At 49.6% G+C, this 24,764-nt stretch overlaps 1 protein-coding gene across 2 annotated transcripts in view; it reads right to left on the minus strand.

The window, feature by feature from the left end:
* Positions 1-17,894, minus strand: part of SIDT1 (SID1 transmembrane family member 1) — a 77,088-nt gene extending 59,194 nt beyond the window's left edge. The window contains exons 1-2 of one of the 2 annotated variants that reach the window (XM_067545976.1): positions 17,864-17,894; positions 17,064-17,286 (exon numbers count right to left, since the gene is read on the minus strand). In XM_067545976.1, the coding sequence (XP_067402077.1) occupies positions 17,064-17,261 (198 nt within the window). In that variant the 5' untranslated portion in view covers positions 17,262-17,286; positions 17,864-17,894. Of the gene's footprint in view, positions 1-17,063; positions 17,497-17,863 lie in introns of those variants that run through there. The other variant, XM_067545977.1, reaches the window with a different exon arrangement.
* Positions 17,895-24,764: the final 6,870 nt, after the last annotated feature.

Consider the following 24,764-nt stretch of genomic DNA (forward strand, 5'->3'; position numbering starts at 1 on the left):
CCAATGTGATGTGGCTGTGAAAAAAGCTAATATGGTCCTTGGATGCATCAGACGAGGTATTTCCAGTAGAGATAGGGAGGTGTTAGTACCGTTATACAAGGTGCTGGTGAGACCTCATCTGGAATACTGTGTGCAGTTCTGGTCCTCCATGTTTAAGAAAGATGAACTCAAATTGGAACAGGGTTACTAGGATGATCTGTGGAATGAAAAACCTGCCTTATGAATGGGGGCAAAAAACCTAGCTGGCTTCAAAACTGAGCTTGATAAGTTTATGGAGAGGATGGTGTGATGGGACAGCCTAGTTTGGCAATTGACTGATCTTTGATTCATGAGTAGCTGAGGGAGACTCCATGCCATTTAGCTGGGTGTGCGGCTCCACGTGATGATGGCTGAGTGATCACAGCATCTGGAGAGGTTTCCTGCTCATCACTGGCATAGCTTTGTGTGAGACAGCCAAGGCTGGAAAGTTAAGGGGGCACAAGGGTCCCACAGTTCCAGGTTGTGCCCCGGGGATCCCGTCACACACTGCTACTTGAATTCCTCTCCCCACTCATTAGATTAATTTCTAGGTCTCAGGCCTGGTCTACACTAGAGTTTTGTTGACAAAACAGTGCTAGTGTATACACTACAGTCACCTCCCCGCTGACGAAACTGCCCTGTTTTTCTGACAAAATAAAACCTCCTCTACGAGAGGCGTAGGGCTTTTATTGGCAGAGTTAGGGTGACACTGTGTCCCCTTAGAGCCACGGAGGGGCTATCATACCTGTCAGTGTCACCGCTCACTGGAGCAGTGAAATGGACACACAGACCCAGCAAGCTGCTACCGACTGCCAGCCGGGGCACAGGAGGCTGCTGCCTGGCTCCCGTCTGCAAGCGGGGTGTGGGCGGCTGCCGCCCGACTGCGAGTCCAGGCACGGGCAGCTGCAGCCCTGCTGGAAGCCCGGGACACCGGCAAGCTGCGGGGGGCTGCAACCGGCTCCTGGCCTGCAAGTGGGGAAGTCCCTGCCTCCTGGCTGGGATCTGAAGTTGTGGGGGAGGGCAACCCTGGGAGCTCCCTGCAGGGAACTGAGACACGGCTCCCCCCACACTGCCCCTGAAGGTCGGTGGAAGTGGTGCTGGTGAGGACACAATCCATCGACCCAAGGAGAGCAGTGTGGAGGTCAGCCACTGCTGAATGTGGCTGAAAGTTGACATATCTTATGTCGACAAATTTTTGTAGTGTAGATAAGGCTTCAGGTGTTTTGAGCCTTAAAAAAGTGTTGAGCTAACTGATGGTATCATGATCACAACATGGGCCGTCATATCTACTGGTTGGACTTGGGAGTCAGGCAGGGCCAGGTGGTCAGAGTCTGAGATGGGCCCGCGGACAGACCGAGATCCGGTGTCAGGCAGGCTCAGATTACCAGGAGATCAGAGTCGGGCACCAGGTTATAGACAGCAATCGAATAGTGAAGTCAAGGACAAACCAAGGTCAGGAGCTGCAGCCTAGGATCTATCGCAAGCAGGGTCTGGAGCAGACACCGGTAGGCAGTCTGTGTTGTTGCTCAGACAGCTCCCTGCATGGCTTAAGTACTGGTACAGGACAACCAAATGGGCTGTGGGGAGCCACCACGCAGGTCCTGCCGGGCGGTACTTCCTGCCAAGCCCAACGTTGCAGGGTCCTCCCATGGGAGCCCAACCTAAGCCTCCAGTGGCAATGTAGAGGCCTCAGCGGCCCAGCACCCCCATGGGTCCCAGCACCCCCATGGGTCCCAGCTTCCAGCCCTGCAGGTTCTCAGATGAAAGGCGCTAGTGATGGATAGATGTAGAGACTGAAGGCTTCCCAGATCCAGCCTGTGCTCACTCCTCAATCCCTGATTTACAGCACTGTTATATTTTTCAGGTCACGTTGATGTTCTCAGCTCATTCTCCTCCCATAACCTTCCCTGGCCCCCCCCATTCCTTAAAGGGTGTGTAACCAGATGCAAAGTAATACTATGGTTAGGCATCTTTCACAACTGGCTCTGCAAACACATTTCAAACAGTGTGTAAAGTCCAAAGTCTTCATGGAGTTTGGCTTTATTAACAAAAAAATCCACGCTTAGATAGCAAAGTTTGCCTGTTCCTAGGATTCCTTCCTCGTCATCGCTCAGACCTTACCTCAGCTCTTTTCTCACTAGGGAACCACTCCCACCTTCCTTTGATGCAGGCGGGGTAAAGAGTTGTCTTTCTCGTTAAGGCCTTGTCTACCCTTGAAACTGGCCCCAGTTTTAGCCATTGGTGCAGTTGCCCTGCGCAGGATAGCCAAGGAAGCTGTGATTTGCACTAGTGGAATTTAGCCCAGGTTCAGGCCAATGGAGCACAATAATGTGTGAAAGCTCCTGGGGCAAACAGAGGGAGCTTTTTACAAATAGAAAGTGATATCTACGTTCAGTCCCCCATTCCAGAGGAGAAGGATCTTTGTTTTTACTACATTGTACATTTCCCTCTCCTCCGTGCCCCACCCCCTCCCCAACACAGGGGGGCACAGAATAGGGAGGAGATCAGCATCCCTTAGTGCTGAAGGAACAGGTTCAGGATTATTTAGAAAGATTGGACGTACAAGTATATGGGGCCAGATGCAATGTATCCGAGAGTGCTGAGGGAGTTGGCTGCTGTGATTTCAGAGCCATTGGCTATTATCTTTGAAAGCTCATGGTAATTGAGGGAGGTCCCTGATGATAGGAAAAAGGCAAATATAGTGCCCATCTTCAAAAAAGGGAAGAAAGAGGATCCAGGGAACTACAGACCAGTCAGCCTCACTTCAATCCCTGGAAAAATCATGGAGCAGGTCCTCAAGGAATCCATTTTAAGGCACTTGGAAGAGAGGAAGGTGATCAGGAACAGTCAACATAGATTCACCAAGGGCAAGTCATGCCTGACTAACCTGATTGCCTTCTATGATGAGGTGACTGGCTCTGTGGATGTGGGGAAAGCGGTGGACTTGATATACCTTGACTTTAGCAAAGCTTTTGATATAGTCTTTCACAGTATTCTTATCAGCAAGTTAAAGAAGTATGGGTTGGATGAATGGACTATAAAATGGATAGAGAACTTGCTAGATCATCGTACTCAACGGGTAGTGATCAATGGCTCCATGTCTAGCTGGCGGCCAGTCACAACCAGAGTGCCCCAAGGATCAGTCCTGGGGCCAGTTTTGTTCAACATCTTCATTAATGATCTGGAGGATGGAATAGATTGCACCCTCAGCAAGTTTGCAGATGACACTAAGCTAGGGGGAGTGGTAAATACCCTGGAAGGTAGGGGTAAGATACAGAGTGACCTAGATAAATTGGAGGATTGGGCCAAAAGAAATCTGATGAGGTTCAACAAGGACAAGTGCAGAGTCCTCTACTTAGGACAGAAGAATCCCATGCCCAGCTACAGACTGGGGACCAATGAGCTAGGCATCAGTTCTGTAGAAAAGGACCTGGGGGTAACAGTGGATGAGAAGTTGGATATGAGTCAGCAGTGTGCCCTGGTTGCCAAGAAGGCTAATAGCATATTGGGCTGCATTAGTAGGAGCATTGCCAGCAGATCAAGGGAAGTGATTATTCCCCTCTATTTGGCATTGGTGAGGCCACATTTGGAGTATTGTGTCCAGTTTTGGGCCCCCTCCCCAAAAAAAGGATGTGGACAAGTTGGAGAGAGTCCAGCGGAGGGCAACAAAAATGTTTAGGGGGCTGGAGCACAGGACTTATGAGGAGAGGCTGAGGGAACAAGGCTTGTTTAGTCTGCAGAAGAGAAGAATGAGGGGGGATTTAATAGCAGGGGGGATTTAATAACTTTAACTTTAACTACCTGAAAGGGGGTTCCAGGGAGCATGGAGCTAGGCTGTTCTCAGTGATAGTAGATGACAGAACAAGGAGCAATGGTCTCAAGTTGCAGTGTGGAAGGTCTAGGTTGGATATTAGCAAAAACAATTTCACTAGGAGGGTGGTGAAGCACTGGAATGGGTTACCTAGGGAGGTGGTGGAATCTCCATCCTTAGAGGTTTTTAAGCTGTGGCTTGACAAAGCCCTGGCTGGGATGATTTAGCTGAGGTTAGTCCTGCCTTGAGCAGAGGGTTGGACTAGATACCTCCTGAGGTCCCTTCCAACTCTAATATTCTAGGATTCTAACACAGGGTCATTACAGAGCTTTGTATTTGCCCTACCTGACACCCTGGGAGGAAGCGGCAATGCTTAAAGACCTCAGGACACATACCCGGCAGTACAGCTGACCAGAAAGCAACCTCTGACTATTCTTTTAATACTTTCCCAGGCAAGTCCTGTAAGCCTCACATTAATGATAGATTAATTTTTTCATCCAAGAGCTTTTACCACAGCACCATTCACTAGGTTGCTCCGATCACTTCTTTCCGTTCCTGTTCACTATGAATGTTACTGAATAGGATGAGAGGATTACTATTTTATATTTGATGTCCTAGCCATAGAAACCTCGTCGAACCCACACCTGCAGATGTGGAAATGCATTGGCTGAGCCTCTCCTACATCAAGCCCTGCCAAAAGCTAGAAACAAAGTATATTTTACTGTATCCCAGCGAACAGTTCCAGTTTCATCTCCCGCTCTCTCTCTTCTCACTGGCTCTCTTGGCGTGCTCTCTAGAACAGATAGTGAACTGTAGCAGAGCGTGTTTTAGCAGTCTGCCATCTTGATTACTGCTTCTTCTTCCTTGGTACCCATGTTGCCCCCTCCAGTCCATACAAATGCAGCTGCTATGGTCATCACTCGGACCACTGGCTGTCTTCTCTGACTAGCTCCCTGCTTCCCACCAGACTTCAAGCTTCTTGTCCTTGCCTTCAAATCTCTGTACAGCTCTACTCCTTGTTGATTATCCACTCATCTCTTATCATAGTGACCTCACACCTCTACTCCTCCACCTGATACCAATCTCAATTGCCCATTGCTCCCACAGACTATTCCGCGCTTTTCTTCACACTGCTACTGGCCCATGGCACCTTCTCCTCCTATAAACCCCTACTCAAGGCTGCTGAGATGCCTATAAGCCCACCACCACCAACCAGTATCCAACGCTGGATCAAACACAACAGGTGAGTCCTGGGATGGAGTGAAGATGGGACTAGCCCTAGCGTACCAGTTACCTGTGTCCTCGATGAGCTCTCCTGCACATGGCTATACCTTAAAACTCAGAGAAAAACAGTGCAAAATACGGTGGCCTGCATGTTAAGAGGAATCTCTTGCCAGAAGCATGTTAAACTAGTGCTCTGTAAGCTGTGGGTTCTGGGTGAAGTTTAAAAAGTCTTGTGTTTTGGCCTTTAAAGCCATAATTGCCTTAGGATTTACCTACCTGGGAGACATCTCTCCCCATGCCACACCACCACTCTCAAGGTCAACAGCTCTTGAGCTGAAGCCACGCTGGGGTACATAAGCTGGGGCATTTTCTGTAAGGGTCCCATGGCCTTGGAATTTTCACACACATGCACTGGATTCTGAAATGGCCCAAATCCAGTGACCTCCAGGACATGCTGCAAAACTTAACCCCATCCCCCTGATACTTCAAAATGAAGGTGTAGGGGGAAGCAATTGTAGAGGCGGGAAACTGTTGCACGGTGTTTAAGCTTTTGAATCGCCTGATTTGCTGGTGGCGAGATCGGCTGCGTTGTGTGGCTGTACTTCGCTTATGTTTAGGCATTAATTTTTGTTGTATTTTTAAATAATGCCAAAGTACCCACAGCGTAGGACTATGCACTTTTTTTTTCTTTTAGTGTTTGGGCCTCCAAAAAGCCATCTTTATTTGGATTTACAGAGTCAGGATAACAGTGTTTTGTTTTTTTTAAATCACCATCACCCTTGTTCTCCTTTCTTCCTGTGTGTTACATTCACCTGTTACACTTTATTTCAGAGCTTTAAAAATATATATTGTAATTTTGTGCTGCTCTTGAAACAGGGAGCATGTCTGTCTGTGTGTTTGTACAGCACCTAGCAAAACAGGGGCCTGATCCTGACTAGGGCCTTTGGATATTACAGTAATACTGTAAAAATATTAATAGCTAGTAATATTACATACAGGAGACGCTTACTAACTTTAACATTATCTTCTGTTGTCTGCATTCTCCACCAATCTCATCACTCTAGGTCACTATGGAGTCTCTTCTGTCCTTTTGATTTTATGATCCCTCCAGTTTTGAGGCCCTGTGCAGATTTGATTACAAATGGATTTCCTTCCAAGAAAGCGGAATTGGTCAAAGACACATCAGGAAAATCCAAGAGACACCTGGACTAGGCTCTCACTAACAGGAACCATCACTGCCTGGAGACGGATGCATCACAACTTTGGCAGCCACCGCTCCATGAATCACTGGGACGTGCTCTGCAGACACCAGTGGTCCTTGGCCACAGTTTGAGAACGTTAGTCTGCCTCTGCCGTACATAGTTTGTACGATAACCAGATGGCAGCGTGCTCTGGAATCCTTTCTAAAAGGATGCCACGTACATGCGGCAAGTATTATCTCCATATTACAGGTGCAGAAACTGAGGCACACGGAAGGGAAGGGCCACACGGAGGATCATTCAGTGAGTCAGTAACTGAGGCCGAGGTCTATTGCCATTAGAGCATCTCCCATCTGATCCTAGAAACACTGCAGTAAGAGGAGAGATGTAGATACAGACTTCACAGCTCAGCATATTTCTACCGACGACACACTGCTTATATTCTTTTGGAGTTTCACGCTACAGTTTAGGTCGAGCCCTGCTGGAGCAATACTGGACAGCCCAGCTGCCATCCTGACCATGCCACCCAGAATCCGGCTTGCTAGCGTGCTTTTTAAAAGCCAGCAGTCCTGAACCTGCCTCGCACCCCGTTGGCGTGAAGACTCGCTCGTTGCCGCAATAGCAGAGGTTCCGGGACTTCCGGAAATAATGTGGAACCACCCCTGCTGCGGTCACTGGACATGCCCGGTGCAGAGGCGGTCACACCACACGGAGGATGCCAGTTAGAAGAGCAAGACATGCCAGCAGGGGTGGAGCAGAACACTTTTCAGACTGGCATTCCCCTGTCCACTGCCAGGCAAAACCACGACTGATTGTATCTCACTAGCAGACGGGTGACAAACCACCCCAAAAGGGGACTGTCTGGGTCAAAGCTGGACGAATGAGCTACCCACACGCTGGCGTCTCCCTGCCTGACAAGGCTTTGTCTGCAAACGCAGACCTCTACACGGTTTTGATTGTGCAGTTCGGTAAATTATTAATCCTAATGTCGTTATCTAAAGTCAGCAGAATTAACCTCGCCCAGGAGCTCAGACCTCTCCTCGGCTACACCCTTGTCTAACCTGTACTGCTTCTCTCAGTTAGGGAAAGCGATTAGCCACCTGCAGTGCCAGGCTCAGGGAGTGCAAAGCTGCCCCATGGCTCCGACATCTTCACGCTGGAGAATGCCGCTGGGGGGATCGCCCTGCTTCCAGGGCCGCGGTATTTCCCCAGCAGCACCAAAAGAAGCAGGAGCAGCGCAAACAAACCTTGTCACGGGTCTAGTTAGACTCACGCTCTGGTTCTGCTGAGCCATGGAGGCAGTATTGGGCAAAGCCTGCCTCCCCCTGTTGCAGAACAAAGGGCTCCCTGGTGTGGTTCCCATATTCAGGGAGGGAGAAAGACTTGGGGGCACCCCTATATGGGGGGCACACTTCCTGGATGGCAGAAATCTAAACTCTGGTGTCGCCCAGAGTAAAGATCGCTCTGTGGAGCCTCCTGCCCGTCATAGGGGGTAGGTGTTGGAGCTGCGATGGCTGCTGTAATTACTCTGCCAGAATGTGGAGGAAAGGGGAAAGGTCTCCCCCACCGGCTGACCCAGCACACAGGCCAGTACACTGTAGCAAAGAGGGTTTTAGCTTCGGTGCAGAATCGCAGATGCAATCTCCTTCTGATGCTGGGGACATTTGTGAAGTGAAAGGGGTGGAGAGAGGTCTCACCTTTCTCCCTGCAGCCCCCGCAACAGCAGCTGCTTCCTGACGCACAGACCAAAAGGGGGACAATTTGAACGTGAGAGAGATCGACAAAATATGACGGAGATTTTAAGTGGCTCATTCAGATGACCCCACAGGGCTAGAGACAGGCCCCCATATACACAAGTAGCCCCATCCCTGCTACAACCTTCCCTGTCTGCCCCCCACCACCAAAATCTTCATTATATTAAAAGCCCAGGAAAAACCCAAAAACAGAGTCTTTGTTTCAATGATATTAAGTAACTGGTCAGATATGAATGAAGGCTCCTGACCATCCAGCCGCGTGCTACTGTGGTGATGAGGGCTAGGTGGCATGCCTCCCTTTACTCAAAACGCGACTTCACTTCCTCTCTTCCTTCCCTGCCACCAACAAGCAGGCTGGGGGAGTTTGGTTTCTAAACAACTGAATCAGCGAATGAAGGTGCTATTGTGGGGAAAGCCTGGCTGCGAAGAGGCAGGGTTTACGTTTGGGTGTGAGCGGGGCTAGCTTAGTGGTCAGTTTTATTCCTCCTGGTCATGCATTCCATATTCTCAGTCCAGCTCTGGTTCTGTGTTTTAGTATATAGGAGACAGACGCCTAGTGTGTTACCTCATCTGTCGGAGATAGGAGTAACATCCTTGGGAGACGCAGAGTCTATCGGCAGAAAGCATAGGCAGTAGGCTATGGTGCCCAAGATTTGGCATCTCCTTTCTTAGGGCATGCCACACTTAACTAGCCTCAAACCCTTTTAAACCAAAATTGTTTATCGATTATACAGCATCCTTCATACCAGCATAACCCTTCACAGTTACACAATTGAGCACATGCTGATTTTACCATGTTTCCCTAGAGTTTACCAAGAGTTACTTTATCCGCCTTCTCTCTCTCACATATGTTTAATTGGCTTCTGTGCCAGGCGGACAGATAAAAAGAACAGAACGCCAAACAAAGTTATTAAATTCCTGATTTCGCTGATCAAATGCCTTCCCTCAAGATATCGCAAGTAAGCTGATGAAAGTCAAACAAAAGAACCGAGCAAATGATATCACCTCTAGAGAGCAGTGCACTTACAACATCCTGTCCTGCCTCAGTAAAAAATAATCCAGTTCAGAAACACCGAATTCTTATTTAAAACAAAAAACAACCCTACCCACTTCTGGCCTCAGATTCTTCGTTATTTTAAGACATGGAGAATTTTAGGGGTCCTGGACTGTAAAGTCTTTCGACGTATACAACTCCTGAAGGCTCTACCGAACAAGTAAAAAGGAGCCAGTAGATGCCAATAACCCCTGCCACAAATGAGCAGTTGAGGGTTTCCATTTTTGGGGACCGTATTCTGGCACTGTGCCAAAGTGGCCCCCAAAACAAAAGCATCACTGGGCACTTGCATTCTGGACAGCCACAGCTCCATGCACAGATTATTCCTGCCAGGAGCAATCGACATGCAGGTTGATGGTGGGGGGTTGGATGGCCCATTGCTGGATTTAAAGCAACGTCCTAACAGGCAGGGCATGCTCGCCAACAGCTAGGTCCGGTCTTGCAACTTGCCTGTGATAACAGAGGAACTGCCCAAGGGCCTCTTGAAGCAGAGCTAGGACTGGCTGGGAAAATTCTACCCTACGCTCGTCCGGCTCGTCTGCTGCACCCCCATTGCTGCAGCACCAGTCAGAGCTGGGCCCAATGTACTTCTTTTTTTTTAATTTGCTGAACGTGAGCAGCGTCTGTGTTTCAAGGCGGGTGGAGAAGTAAAGCAGCTGACTAAGGGCGAGATCTGCGAGTGCCACGTAAAACGGGTCATGAAAAGAGAGGAAAGACAAATATTGACAGCTTAACTCTATCACCATCTCCTCTGGAGCAGGATCAGAAAAGTGTTTGAAAGTCACGCTCAGCAAGAGAGAATGGAAAAAAAAAAAAAGATTGTCCCACTGCAAACGCCCACAGCTACGGGGACAAATGTGGCTCCAATCGTTAATAGCCTGAACTGGACTCTTGTCGAAATGGAAAACTTGCTGGAGCAGTAAACAAACAACGGTGGGTGTCTTGGTTTAGCCCAGCGCAGCTCCGAATGCTGTGGGGCTATTGGAGATTATGGACACAGGAATTGGCGAGAGAAAAAAGGAGCAGTAGTTCCTGCTGCAGGAAGGAGCTCCCAGGAGGGCTACTGCAGGCATTCAAACGTGATCTTGTGGGAACGGAAGATGCTGGAGCACCTGAATACATCCCCATTAGCCTAGGCAGGCCCAGGAGCACTCTCCACCACACCCACGCTCAGCCTCCCATTCCGAAGCCTCCCAGCGCTATCAGTTCAGCCTGCGACAGCACCTGGCCCAGGGCCTGACAAGCGGAGGGCACAAAGCCAAAACCACTAGGCAGGGAACACACCTGTCATGCACAGACACACAAGCTGTTGGCATTACAAAGTTCAGCAGGTAAGAGACAGTGCTACAGCCTCGGCCCAGTTTGGAAGTGTCCCAGAAAGACAGGCAGCGTAGGCTTTCGAGCACCCGAAACCAGAGAATTCAAATGCATCTCAGCGGCGCCAGGGAGCAGTGGCGGGGGATGAACCTTATGGCTGTCAGTGCAGAACGTTTCTCCTCCTCCCACCACCAGCTGGTCCGATTTACCTAAATCTGAGTGGGAAGTCACTGCAGGAAAATAAACACGGAGCTCCAAGATGGCGTGATTACAGAATCACATTTCTGCCCCCCTACTTTCTCTTTAAACGGGTGTTTCCTGTTGCTAGTCCACATAGACTCAGAGTGAAAGGCCCGGACCTACGAAGGGACGTAAGCAGGGTGATGCTGGGCATTGCAGTGCCGAACATTAAGGCCCAGAGAAAAATCCACTGGAACCACACGAGCACAGACTGTATGAATTGCAGTCCCCTCTGCTCCTGTACACTGACTGGGGAGAGATGGGCACCACCCAACAGCACGCCAGGAGCTGCCTAAGGTAGCCAATGAGAGATGCTGATGAGAGGGCTGCATCCTAAGCCCTGCCCCACCCATGGAGCTAGCCACCTGAGTCTGGGCTGCAGGGAGGTGCCCATCTTTGTTTGTGAGCCGGGAACCCCTCCCCTGGAGTCAGGCCGGTTAGGCGCATAAGGCATTTCTTGGGAGAATGCCTCACTCACTCCACACAAAATGGGGGGCGGGTGGTGTTGGTGCCTATATCCACTTAATACCCTTTAACCCAGTGGTTAGAGCACTCAACGGGGAGGAGGGAGACCTAGGTTCAATTCCTTCTCTGCCTGATTGGGCAAAACATTTGAACTAAGGCCTCCTACCTCTCGAACCACTGAGCTATGGCCTATTCTGAGGTGGGGCTTCCCCAGTCTCCCCTCTTGAAGTTGTTCCATTAGGTATAACTACTTAAAGAGTCATAGGGCCAAAGAGAGAGTGCAGGGATAACGCTATAGTCCAGCGGTGGGAGACCCAGGAGCCATTCCCCCATTCCAATGACCTGCAGCATTTTGAATGAGACCTGATCCAGTAGCTGGCCTCTGAGCACTTTGTCCAAAGCTTGCTGATAGGACAACCAGCATGGTTGCTGAGGTTTGGTATCTGTTCATAGCCACAGGGGCAGGGAGAAGGGAAGCGTCATCCACTAATCCTACTAGAACCATCTCTGGGTGTGGGCTGGCCCAGATCTGGATTACGAAAGGTTCAGGATATTAGGAGACTGTGGTGAAGTGGAGGTTTCCAGAATCCAGAGAGTTTGCCCAGGAAAGGGAAGCTGGAGATAGGGCAATGGATTGCAAGATCATTAGCACAGAGTCTTGGTTTCTCGAGAATCCTCACACTCACACTCTTTTGGGGGTACAGCAGATAAATTGCCAGCTCTAAAAGAAGGGCTGGATTTTGGTCAGTTGTGGGCCCCGCTGTTCTTTGCTGGATTTCTCTAGCCACCATGTCCAGTGGTCTGAGGCACATATGATGGCCCAGATGTCTCACAGAGCTTCCATTTTATGCATCTGCGCAATTGGTCCAAACTCTGTGAAGGAGGGTGAGTTTATGATTTCTGTTCTAGCTTGTTATTCCTTCATCAAAAGACTGTCCTGTACCGAGTTAATCTTTGCAAGGAAGTAGTCAAAGCTCTTCCCAGAGACTACAGGTGAATGTACAATATGACTAATGCAGTTTGGGTGACTGGAAGAATGTATGGGGATGGAGACGGTAGCTCTCTTGAATTCCTTCATAACTGTGGCATGTTTCTTTCTACACAAAGTCCCTGTGTTATTGTTATAGAGGAGTGGGGCAGATTCTCTCACCAGCTGCATGAGCATTCTCTGTTTGACCAGCAGAGTAAACTTGACTACGATTTAGTAAAACTGGCTCTGCTACTCCAGCCCATCCATCTGGACAAGCACACCATGCGGAAGCAGCACCACCAGCGCAAGTGCCACGCAGGAGAAAGGTTTAATCCAGAAGGGGTGGGAAACAGGAGAATCACGGTTCTGTGCCACATTTACTCAGTAAGATAATCATTGAGTTGTTTACTTACCTAATTGCCGGCCGGAGTTCTGCAGGGCACACAGCTGGCTTAGTTAGTTATTTGACTGTATTGTGCCAGAATGCACTTGTGTGATGACTGGGGTTTTATTATTTTTTACATTAACAGTTCAACATTAAACAAACAGCTCTGCAACTGGCAAGGTTAACTGCTTCAGAGCGCTGCTGGGGAGACCGCAATGAAGGACTTCCTCTTTATAGTTGCTAGAGAGGCTACATGGAAAACTCAGATGAGGGAGTCTGTTACTCAGCCTTCCAGCCATATAACTATTTTGGAAGCTCCTTGGGGCAGGGGCCATGTTCCCCTTTGTGTGGCTGGGCTGTGCCAGAGAAAGAATCGTTTCTGTTTGGTTTTAATATTTTCTATTTGAAAAAAGGTAGATGCAGAAGTGTTTTAATCGCACCAAACACCCATTGGTTCCTCCAGTGCCAGAACAGTGTAATTTTTCAGGGCTTGTATTGGAAAAATAGACGTGCTGCTATTCTAAGCTCCGCCCTTCCCATTGTGGCTACCTGTGACTTAGTTCTGCCAATCAAGTACAGTCACTGTCAGCTTCCCTCTGGCTCTGTGCTGCTTCCCCTCTGTTGGCAGGAATAACCTGGCCCTCCAGCCAAGCTGGACAAAGTGGTTGGGCCCTTTCGCAGCCAAGTCCAGGAGAAAGCAAGCAAAGGGGTGGGAGAGAGTAGCTTGCTCCACTCAGTCCCCCTCCAGAGAAGCAAAACAACGTGCCTGTTAACCAGGCTAGTCTGCACAGCACCTGCCAGCACGCTTCCAGGCACTGTGGCTTGGTGCCTTTCTACCTTTTCCTCGGGTGACGTGACTCGGTTTTTGACGGACAATGCAGCCAGGGTAGTTAAGTCAAGGAGAGCACCGCATGAGAGCTGTACGTTAACATCACCATTTGGCACACATTCCTAAGCTACTGTCAAAAAGACTAACAGCATTTTATAGATGGGTCTGATCCTGCAATGTGATACATGGGGGCTCCTTCACTGTGGCTCCACGTGGGCTCAAGGATCTGCCTAGGTAGGTCCATATGTAAGGCTGGGGCCTAAATTCCAGCTGGCAAATACAAAGAGGAAGGTGGCCAAGTCTTTGTCGTATCACAGGCTATAGGTGGCATACTTTTGTTGGGTTGCTTAGAAGTTTATTTTCCAATGGAGGCCGGACTAATGGAAATCAGTTACAATGCTGGCCATTACACAACCTGTTAGATACTGTTAGATATTGTTATTCCCATCTTACACACAGGGAAACGGAGTGAAGAAAGGCAGCGTGACTTGCCGAAGGTCTCACAAGCCACTCTCCTGCACAGCCAGAAATAGAACCATCTTCCCATGTGCTACAGCCACTAGACTCTGCATGCATGAGAGAGAGAGAGAGAGAGAGAGAGAGAGAGATGTAGGTCTTACACGAGCTGCCTCTTCCTCTCCCCATGCATGTCTATGCACGGTGTGGAAAGGGAGTGACTAGCTAGGCAGTCAAGTCTCTTGAGGTCAGTCAGGCCCAAGTCCTTTCTGCAAACCAGAGAGGTGTCGGGGGAACCAGCTAGATACAATGGTCCTGCTCCCAGTCTGCCACCCAGCAAGAGCGTAAGAGAATTCTAAACCCATCTCCCCAGCTGCCTATAGCCCAGTGTGCTGGCTGGCATATGCACCCTAGGAGCCACAATGCTGGGCACGACTGACTGGAGCCTACGCAAAGGCTGCTGGGGCATACGTTGACCCACATGTCTTGTCATCATTACATTGCCTCTGTGAATGTTTGTCTCCTGCTTAGTGTATCCTCCCACAGCAGGCTGAAGGGGATAGGAGTCCCTTGGGGGTAGGGGGCCAGATGAAGCCAGGTAGGATCACATTTGCCCTCTGCAGTCCTTCCAGGAGTAAGGTATTTCTGCACTCAACACAGATTTCCCATAACTAGGATTAATCATCCACACAGAAGATTTGTGGGCCCTGATCAGTTTCCATCTCAAGGCGTGAAGAGCTTCTGGCGAGGAGGCCAGAACACAAAATACATCTGAATGGATGGTAGACAACCAATGGGGAAATGCAGGAGGAACACCAAGGCTAAGTTTATCTGACTCACCACCTAGAGGCACTTTGGGGACAGGGGAGATTGTTGAAGAGGAATGAATATTAAGTCAAACTTCCACAGGACTTGTACGCTACCAGGAGGTTAACTCGGCTGTATTATTTTTAGTACTGTCTGAACCCTGAAGGCTATTCAGACTCAAGGTTCACTGAGCCAAAGTTCATAATGGGCTAAAAAATCCTGAAAGGTTTCTTTACCGTGCAGCTGTTGACTAGGTACAAAAGGAATCTGCCCACCTGAGGAAAGTCTCAATTTAAAGTGAAGCCTCCTTCCAACCAACAACCCACTCAAAAATGAGACCACAAATAACCTAGGACAGACCTAGCTTTCGGAATCAATTATGGGAACAAATGCAGGCACCTGTACACCCAGCTGTGCTCAAGAACCTGCATTTGATTGACCCTAGTGCTGCCTCTGCTGCTGGTTAATATCCCCACCTTCTGGGGGGAAACAGATGTCTAATGCCAATTACCCCTAATAAGCCAGTCAGCGTTTTTCAGGGGATACTGACAAGGTTAATTGATGACAGCAGCTGTAGGTCTTCTGGCTCAATAAACTCAAGCTCACCAGATGCTGGGCTGGGTTTATTCTCCTCCCATTAGAAGCCTCTTAGACAAGGAGGTTTTCAACATGACTTTCCTTCCCACAGAGTAGAGTTCCCGTCAGATGTTGGCAGTGTATGTCCAGGGCAGTGTCCGAAGAATTTAAAAAAACCCCAAAACTAAAAGTGGAGTAACTAAAGTCAAGTTTCAAGTATCCACAATTCTCCATCTTACTGAATGTCAGGGGTTCCCCCTGGGTTTAACGTCAGTGCAAAAAATCTTTTTGCTGGAGTCTGATGGGGCATAAAGCTGGATTTTTGGAACAGGGCTGCAATGGAGTCTGGAACTTGCTGGCTCTCTCTAATTGCAGGAGCTGGCCTGGAGCCTTTGAATTCTTACAATGGAATGAAAATAGAAGGTGGGTTTGGGATGCATCAGAGAGTTTGTTAAATATCTGGGATTTAACACAGGCTGCTTGCCTATCCTGATTAGTACACTCTTGCCAATGGACCTATTTTTAAAGGTTGTAGAGCCATGAATGCCTTTAGAACATACTAGAAATAATTCAGTAAAAGGAATTAACTGAAATCACTAAACCTGGGTTCTCTGCTAACAGACCCCTCACACTGCAGCATTTACTTGGCTAGCTGTGCTCTTATATGGCTTCATTGTCATAGTACCAAATAACCTCGGAAGCATAGCTCAGATCACCAATTAGCAAAAGACCCTACAATAACACTTATTGCTTATCCATGCACGCAGTCTCCTAAAACCAGTGCTTCCATGAAGCAGGAGAGCAGAACTTGGTTAGTTCATGGACATGAACAAAATGCTGAAATAGCATTGTAGCCTTAATGTTGGCTATGTTTTATTACATAACCCTCTGGAGTGGGAAGAGGAAGCGGAGGAGAAGGCAGGGAAAGCCATACAGTGCTGGATTACTTCATATTCCAGAGTGCGATGGTTTATTACAAAAAAAATCCATTTTTGTTAGCATACATCAATATCGGTTTGGTCTCATTACAAAGCATTGGAAATATAGTTTAAAAATATTCCTTATCCTCTCTGGTCCTGTACAACTGAAGACAGGACACGGCTGGCCATTTTGGTATGCTTTAGGACAGTGGTTGTCAACCTTTTTTTCCATTTACAAAGCCTTAAACATTTTCCAATGGAGGTACCACCTCTTTGGAAATCTTAGACAGTCTGGGGACGCCCAGGGCCCACGGACCAAAGGCTGGAAACCACCATTCTATGGGAAGGATCACATTTTGTGGACTTCTTAGATAAAAGCCACAGTGCAGGGTGGGCTCGGCTCAGAGAATGCTCGCTTACTTACACGTTAACACGAGCGGAGTGCACGGACGTTTCGCACACGCACCAGTTCTTGAATTCCCACACCACCTGAGCACACGTCTGAGCGCAGGGACGGTTAAACAAACCGGTTGTGTTGCCTACTCCGAGCGACACCAACGCAATTACCAGCCCAGCTGGTATCAGGAGAGCGGCAATTGACGCAATTGAAGCCGGTCACTTCTGCCCTCCTGGCCAGACAAACCGAGGTGATGTAGCTGCTTTTGTGCTGGGGAAATCAGGGTTGAAAGGGAGCCAGAGGGAAGGCGGAGACGTGCCGGTGGGATAGATGGTCCCATCGTCACAACGTCAGCTACAGAAAGGGGGGGGGGACATGCAAAGGACAGCGACATGGGGGGGGGGGGACATAGGCACAGATACATGCCTGGGAAGCGAATGCAAGGCGGGAGAGGGGGTTAGCGAGCACGCACCGCCTGCGGGGGGAGCGATGGTGTGCTGGGGAACCCGCATTCCCCGCACCGCCGGCACCTTAGCCGGGGTTTAGATCCAGCGCGGCGGGGGGGGGGGGGATGCGGTCTTCATTAAGCCTGACAGCGGGGCAGCGAAGGCGTGTTTAACCCCGGGCGGGGCGGCCCTTACCTGGCCCGGCTGGCTGGTGCGGTTGAAGGCGTAGATCGCCTCCCGGCTGATGCTCACGCTCCCGGTGTAGACCCGGTCGAACTCGGCCGCTCGGGCGGCGGCGGCGGGGCGGCGGCTGGTGTCCGGCCCGGGCTGCAGCTCCAGGCTCAGCGCCCCGAGCAGCCAGGACACGCCGCAGAGCCGGGCGAAGCCGCTCATGGTCCCGCGCGGACAGCGCCGAGCTCTGGGATGCAAACGCCGCCTTTTAAGCCGCCGGCAGCCGCAGGCCGGCTACAGCGCCGCGCCGGGCTCCCCGGCCCCCCCATCCCCTGCTGCTCTGGCCAGCCGCGGCCGGGGGCACCCTGCGGACATATGGAGAGAGGGGCCGGGCTGCTTTCCCTCCCCCCGCCTGCGTTCCCTTCCTCCCCCGGGGAGGCTGCGGCTCGCTTCTCCCCCCGCGAGCCGCGGATTTCCCGGCGATCCAGCGAAAGGCAGAGTTAAAGGGGGGGGAATCCTGCGTGGGAAATTGGGGAGCCAACCCCTCCCCCCCGGAGCCCCGATCTCTCCCCGCCGGGAGGGAGAAGACACCAAAGCGGGTTTCCTCCGCGAAATCGGTCCCAGGGCTGTTTTCTTCCACCCTGTCCCCCAGTGGCTTCCCCCTGCCCGCCGCGCTCGGTACCCCGGGGACACGCGTTAACCTGGCCTGGAACGGCCCGGAGCTCACGCCCAATCCCCCGCAGGCATCCCGGCGCTAGATTTCCGCCAGCGGCTTAGCCGAGCCGAGCGAAACACATCCAGGAAAGAACCGCGCCGGCAGGTACCTGCTTTCAAACAGGAAACGGCCAAGGACAGGACCTGCCTTCGGCCCACGGCCCCGCTTCTTTTACCAGCGCGAGCTTTTATACAACGTGTAGACATAGCCGGAGGAGCCTCTTCTAAATCGGAGCTCGGAAACGCTGCCCCGCCACCGCTGCTGCCTGGTTGGAGGTAGCCGGCCTGGAAACCAATGATTCAATGCGATCTTTTCCACCCTGCTGCGCTAGAGAGAGAGAGAAACTGCAACGTGTCCGCGCCTGCAGCCTTCAGCCTTTCTCGTTTCTGCTCAGGGCCACCTGGTACTTCGAAGGGAAAGCTGGTTCCCAACACGAGATAGATCGAGAGAGGGGTCGGGCCATTTGAAAGGCAGCAGAAGTCTAGTCCAGCCTTTTGGACAGGTCGGGAACGTTTCACGAGGATGCTTCTGCTGAGAGGAAGATCTGAACTACATCAGCGCCCCTTTGTGAGTCTACACGGTTTGTATTCTGAATCCGGTCTTTAAACGAGGACACAATTTAAGCTCAGTCACAGGTTATGTAGAAGCCACCAAGAGCCCTCATTTAAAAGAGGACACAATTTAAGCTCAGGTTATTAGAAGTCACCAAGAGCCCTCATTTAAAAACAAAACAGGGAAAATGCAAAATGGTTTTAGGACACATCTCACATTGCCACTCAAAACACCATTTGCAGCGACCTTGTCATTGACATTGTAAGCAGACCTCGTGCTTCTCTAGCATCTCTTCATTTGAGAATTACAAACCCCCATTTGGAAATCAGGTACGTTTGTAAAGAAAGGGCAAAGTTCTCCCCCAGGGGACAGGCATAATTCAGATAGACACAGTATGTCATGCTGGGATGCCCCGTCAATGGAGCCATGACAGAAGCACCTACAATGATAAATACAACATGCTACGAAGTCGGTGTTACGCCTGCAATTCTTCACCCTAGCAAAGCATGAGTTCTCTTTTATGACAGTATTTTGGTAGCAATGTTACAGTTAATACTGAGTTGGGCGATCCATCCCAACCCTTGTTTTTACCTGCTTAAAGTTGTCTCAACATAAACTTTCTCATGGTTAGTGTCAATGCAAAAGCGAATTTTTATGTTGGGAAAAAATCTGTCTCGCTAGTTTTTAGTTATGCAAGTGTAGGGGGAGAACTGATTTGTGCTTTAAAAAATCTTGTTTAGTCGTTTTTGCTCTGCTTTGGAACTTCACACTTGGCATGTACACACCTCTGGAGGATAGTGGTCTACACTGGCGACTTAGGTTGACGTAAAGTCACTTACGTCGACCTCTGTACACCTGCGTCTACACTGGCGCTACTGTTAAGTCGAATTAAGTCGCGGCAACAGTTGACTTAATAAGACCACCTCTGCAAGTGGCATAGCGCCTAATTCGAATTTGTTAGTTCAATTTAGTGTCAGTATAGACACAATTTCGCTTAAATTGACTTAATTGCCCCCCGGGAGGTATCCCACAATGCCACGTTTGACGGCTCTGGACAGTCGCGCTGTGCTGTTCACTGGTCACGCTAGCAGGAAAAGTCCCCTCCCCTCAAGCCCCGGGAAGATTTGAATTTTCATTTCCTGTGCTGCCAGCGTGGAGAGAGCTTTGTCACTGTTCTCCGCATGGCTACTACAAAGCCCAAACGCGCTCCAGCATGGAGTCGAGCAGAGGTCTTAGATCTCATCGGGCTGTGGGGCCAGGAGTCCGTTCTGGCTCAGCTCAGAGCCAGCAAAAGGAATCTGGACATTTATGGGAAGATATCTCAGGACATGCTGGAGGAGGGACACCAGAGGGGCGCTCAGCAGTGCCGCGTGAAGATCAAGGAGCTGCGTCAGTCATATCAGAAAGCCCGGGAAGCTAACAGCCAGTCTGGCTCCTCGACCAAAACATGCCGCTTCTACGATGAGGTGCACCCAATTCTCGGTGGCGATCCCACCATGGTGCCGCCCCGCAGCATCAATACCCCCGCTAGGTCACGGTCCATGGACAATGATGAGGACTCCATGGACAAGGAGGAGGAGGAGGCTGAGGAGAGCAGGGTTCAGGAGAGCGGGGTGTCCATTCTCCCTGAAAGTCAGGACGTATTCCTGACCCCCGAGCAGTCCAGCAGCACACAGGACAGCGCTAATGATCCCGGGGAAGGCACACCTGGTGAGGTTTTTTTCTTCTTAGCAGTTCTGTCCTTTTACATTGAGGGGTGGGAGGCAGGAAGGGGATTTCAGGCGTTTCGGTGACTGTAGTGGGGGTTACCCAGGGGACAGTTTATTTATGTGATGAGGTATGCTCCCATAATCATCAGTTGATATCTCACAGAAACTTTAGTGTAGGTAATCTGTTATCCTTTGCAGACGTTTTCTGGGGAGGGCTGCCCTGTTCCTCCCTCCATGGTAAGATACTTTGCCGAGCCACACTGCAATCAAGGGAGCCTGCCTCATGGCTGAACACAGCTGATACCCCACGGTGTGCAGCAGATCTTCCCTTTCCTCCTGCGTGACCCTCAGGAAACTGATATCGCTCATGGCCCCACCCTCAAGAAATGCTGCGGAAAGACTTTCTCAGATTAGAAAGAGGGGGAAAAAAACCAGAGACGACATGTTTGGCGAGCTCGTGAACGCCTCAGCTGCCGCAGAGACAGAGCTCAGAGAGTGGCAGCTGACCTTATCCCAGAACATGGACATGGACAGGAAGAGTCTCAGAGAAATGATGGAGCATGATCGCAGCACCACGCAGGAGATGCTGCAAATCATGCAGGATCAGGCAGACATGCTGTGGCGGCTTGTGGAGCTTCAGGAGGAGCGGAGGCAGGACAGAGTCCCGCTGTAGCCCCTCCATAATGCTCCTCAACCGAGGGCTTTGCTGCCCTACCCCTCCCCTGCCCCCAAAAGGTCTCGGAGGAGACTCGGAGGAGACCCTGGTGGAGGCGAGCAGAAAGCAGCAGCCGACACGCTGACAGCTGGCCAGCAAGCTACCACCCTACCCCTTGAGACAGTGAATGGACATTCTCCCGCTTCCCCCATGACTGAATGTTCATAAATAAAAGTTTGCATCATTTCAACACGTTTCTTTATTAAATCATATCTTGCTCGGGAGGGATTTGGCGGGCACAGATATTGATTGGGGGGGGCAAGTGTTCACCAAAGGTAAACAACATCCAGGAACAGAAATCAGTCCTGCATCTCATTGCAGAACCTGGTTTTCAAAGCTTCCCTAAAGCAAAGCACTCCATGGTTAGCTCTCAGCGTAGTGCTGGCATCTGGTTGCTCATAATTGGCGGCCAGTCTTTCTGCCTCCACAGCCCAACCCTGGGGGAACCTCTCACCCTTCGCTTCACACACATTATGAAGAACACAGCACGCAGATATCACCGAAGGGAGGTACTTCTCACTCATGTCCAGCCTAGTAAGGAGACTCCTCCATCTACCCTTTAAACGCCCAAAGGCTCATTCTACAACCATTCTGCAACTGCTTAACCTGTTATTAAAACACTCCTTGTCACTGTCAAGGTGCCCGGTGTACAACTTCATTAGCCGAGGGAGCAAGGGGTAATCAGGATCCCCTAGGATCACTATGGGCATTTCCACACCCCCGATGTGAATTCTTTGGTCGGGGAAAAAAGTGCCTCCCTGCATATTAGAGAATAGCCCCGAATTACGAAATACGTGTGCGTCATGCACCTCCCCAGACCACGCCACATAGATGTCAGTGAAATGACCCCTGTGATCCACAAGGCCTTGCAGGACCTCTTGCGGTTTATGTACTCGGTTGCGAGGTGGGCAGGCGCTAAGATAGGGATGTGCGTCCCATCAATGGCCCCCAAGCAGTTTGGGAACCGCATTGTGGTAAACCCCTCCACTATGTCCTGCACATTTCCCAAAGTCAGTAGCCTTCATAGCAGAAATCTACTGATGGCCCTGCATACTTGAATCACAGCGATGCCCACTGTAGATTTACCAACTCCAAATTGATTCCCAACCGAGCGGTAACAGTGGGGGTTGCCAGCTTCCAGAGAGGGATGGTGACTCTCTTCTCCACCGTCAGAGCTTGTCTCAAGCGAGTATTCATGTGCTTCAGGGACAGGGCCAGCTCCGAGCACAGTTCCAGGTAAGTTGCCTTTCGCATACGAAAGATTTGCAGCCACAGATCATCATCCCACAGCTGCATAACGATGCGGTCCCACCAGTCTGTGCTGGTTTCCCTGCACCAGAACTGGCGCTCCACGGAATGTAGATGATCCGTTACAGCCTGCAGCAATCGGGAATTGTTCTGCTTAATGGCTTGTAGCAGGGCAGCCTTGGTAGCATCACTGTTGTCTGTGCTTCAGCTTCTTGCTCTACTTCGAAAATACTCGATGATAAGCCGTGATGTATTTGTGACGCTCACAATAATAGTGCAGAGTTGAGCTGGCTCCATGTCTCTGCAGCAATGGCGAGCGTGGGGAGTAAAAAAAAGGCGCGAAAATACTCTTCCTGTTTGTTTAGGGAGGGGGGGAAGGGAAGCAGCGCTGCATCATGGGACAATGACACTCGCCCAGCAACCACCGTGGCTAGTTGCACCGAGGGATAGCTACCCACATTGCACTGCTTTGAAAGTCGAAATAAGCGTGGTGAGTGTGGATGCACGAGACCTGTGCAAACAGTGTAGTATGTTCACGCTGCTGCGACTTCTAAAAATTGGCTGCTGAAAGTCGACTTAAAGTAAGTTGACTTCCCTCGGTGGTGTAAACATGGCCTGGGTAAGTGAGACAGAACTTGATTATGAAGCAATAAAGAGAAAAATGATTGAAAGTTACTTTGGGCCAGATTCATAAGGGGGACTTATGCACCTAGCTTCCTCTTCTAAGTGTCTAAGGCCATGTCTACACTACAAGATTCAGACGTTGGCATACAGCTGCCTCAGTAATTACATTGCTTGTGCGAGTCTACACTTTGATCCTTGTGTCGGAGGTGCGTGTCCTCACCAAGATTGTACTGTCAGTGTGGGGCATTGTGGGATGGCTCCTGAAAGCCAGTAACAGTCGACATAAGCAATGCAGTGTCCACCCTGACACAGCGTCGACCTAGCTGTATTGAACTTGACTCTTCGCCACGCATGGAGGTGGAGTTATTAAATTGGTGTAATGGGGCAGTTACATCGGTGGGAGTGAAATTTAAGTGTAGACACTTCTTCCATAGTTAGGTCAACATAAGCTCCTTGTATCAACCTAACTCTGTGGTGTAGACCAGACCCAAGTCCCACATCCAGGCGCCAGTGGCATTCACAAAAGCCCTGCTCAGCTGCTGCCTATTGCTGTAGGAGAGATTGAGAGAGCCCTACATCAGAATATCCTATAAGCCAGTGGCTAGGGTGCTCTTTTGTAAGGTGGGAGATGCCTGTTCAGATCTTACCTTCTCCTTCTCCTCAGGCAGATGGGGAAATTGAACCCGGGTCACCCACATTCCAGGTGAGTGCACTAACTGCTGGACTAAAAGTTATTGACGGATGTTCCTCCTCCTTCTGATTTTGAATAGGGCCTGATCCAAGAGGTGTACTCAGCTCACTTCTACTAGGTCAGGTACCTCAGACAAGACAAGCATAAGGCATTTCTCTGCCTATCTTCACCTGGTTTGAGGATCCTGCTGGAGCTCAGATGTCCAAAGTGAGGCAGCAATGTGCATGCCTAGTGGGAGAAACTTAAGCACCTAACAAATTTATACAGTAAAAATGTAGATACCTACAGAGTTACGCAGCAGCTGAATGGGATTTTGTGGATCACAGACATACCTAAATCTGGAGGTTGGATGCCTACATCCCTTTGTGAAACTGGACCTTAGTGTGACCTCCTACATAATACAGGCCATGGGACTTCCCTGAATTAATTCCTCTTTGAACATCTTCTAGAAAAACTTCCAGTCTTAATTTAAAATTGCCAGTGATGGAGGATCTCTGTTCTAATGGTTAATTATTCTCACTGTTAAAATTTGCACCTTATTTCTAGTCTGAATTTGTCTAGCTTCAATTTTCAGCCATTGGATCTTGTTATAACTTTGTCTGATAGATTGAAGAACCCTCTCTAATAGAGGTTTCCAAATGTAGGTACTTACAGACTGTGATTGCAGCCTGTCACCCTTTAACCTCCTCTATGTTAAACAGATTTTGCTCTTTGAATCTATCACTATAAGGCATGTTTTAATCATTCTCATGGCTCTTCTTTGAATCCTCTCCAATTTTTAAACATCATTCTTGAACTGTGAATACCAAACTGGACACAATGTTCCTGTATTGGTCATGCCAAATACAGAGTTAATATAACCTTTCTACTCGATATTCCCCAGTTTATACATTCAAGGATCGCACTAGCCCTTTTGGCCACCGAGTTGCACTTGTGAGCTCATGTTCAATTGATTATCCACCATGACCCACAAGTCTTTTTCAGAGTCATTGCTTCCCAAGATACAGTACCCTCTCTGGTAACTACAGCCTACATTCTTTGTTCCTAGATGTATACATTTACCTTTGGCCATATTGAAACACATATTGTTCACTTGCGCCCAGCTTACCAAGCAATACAGATCATTCTGTTTCACTAAGCTGTCTTTGTTGTTATTTACCACTCACTCCCCCAATTTGTGACACAGAATCATAGAAGTGTAGTACTAGAAAGGACCTCTAGAGGTCATTGTGATGCTGTCTGGATTAGGGATGACCATTTATAATATTATCTATATCAATATTGCAAAATTACAACAGATCTTGCAAAATATGCCATGTAAGGTATCACTGGAAACGTTGTGATTTACTGAATATGATACGCTGATCTATATGTGTGTGTATCATCTTTGTATTGTAAGCTATGAATATATGTGTGATATTTCTGTATCTAAAACTTGTGCTGTGCTACTGGGTGACACTCCCCAACAGAT

This window comes from Emydura macquarii, unplaced genomic scaffold, assembly GCF_026122565.2.
Source record: "Emydura macquarii macquarii isolate MOO-44397 ecotype Brisbane River unplaced genomic scaffold, CSIRO-AGI_Emac_v2 contig_1119, whole genome shotgun sequence".
Taxonomy (NCBI): Eukaryota; Metazoa; Chordata; order Testudines; family Chelidae; genus Emydura; species Emydura macquarii.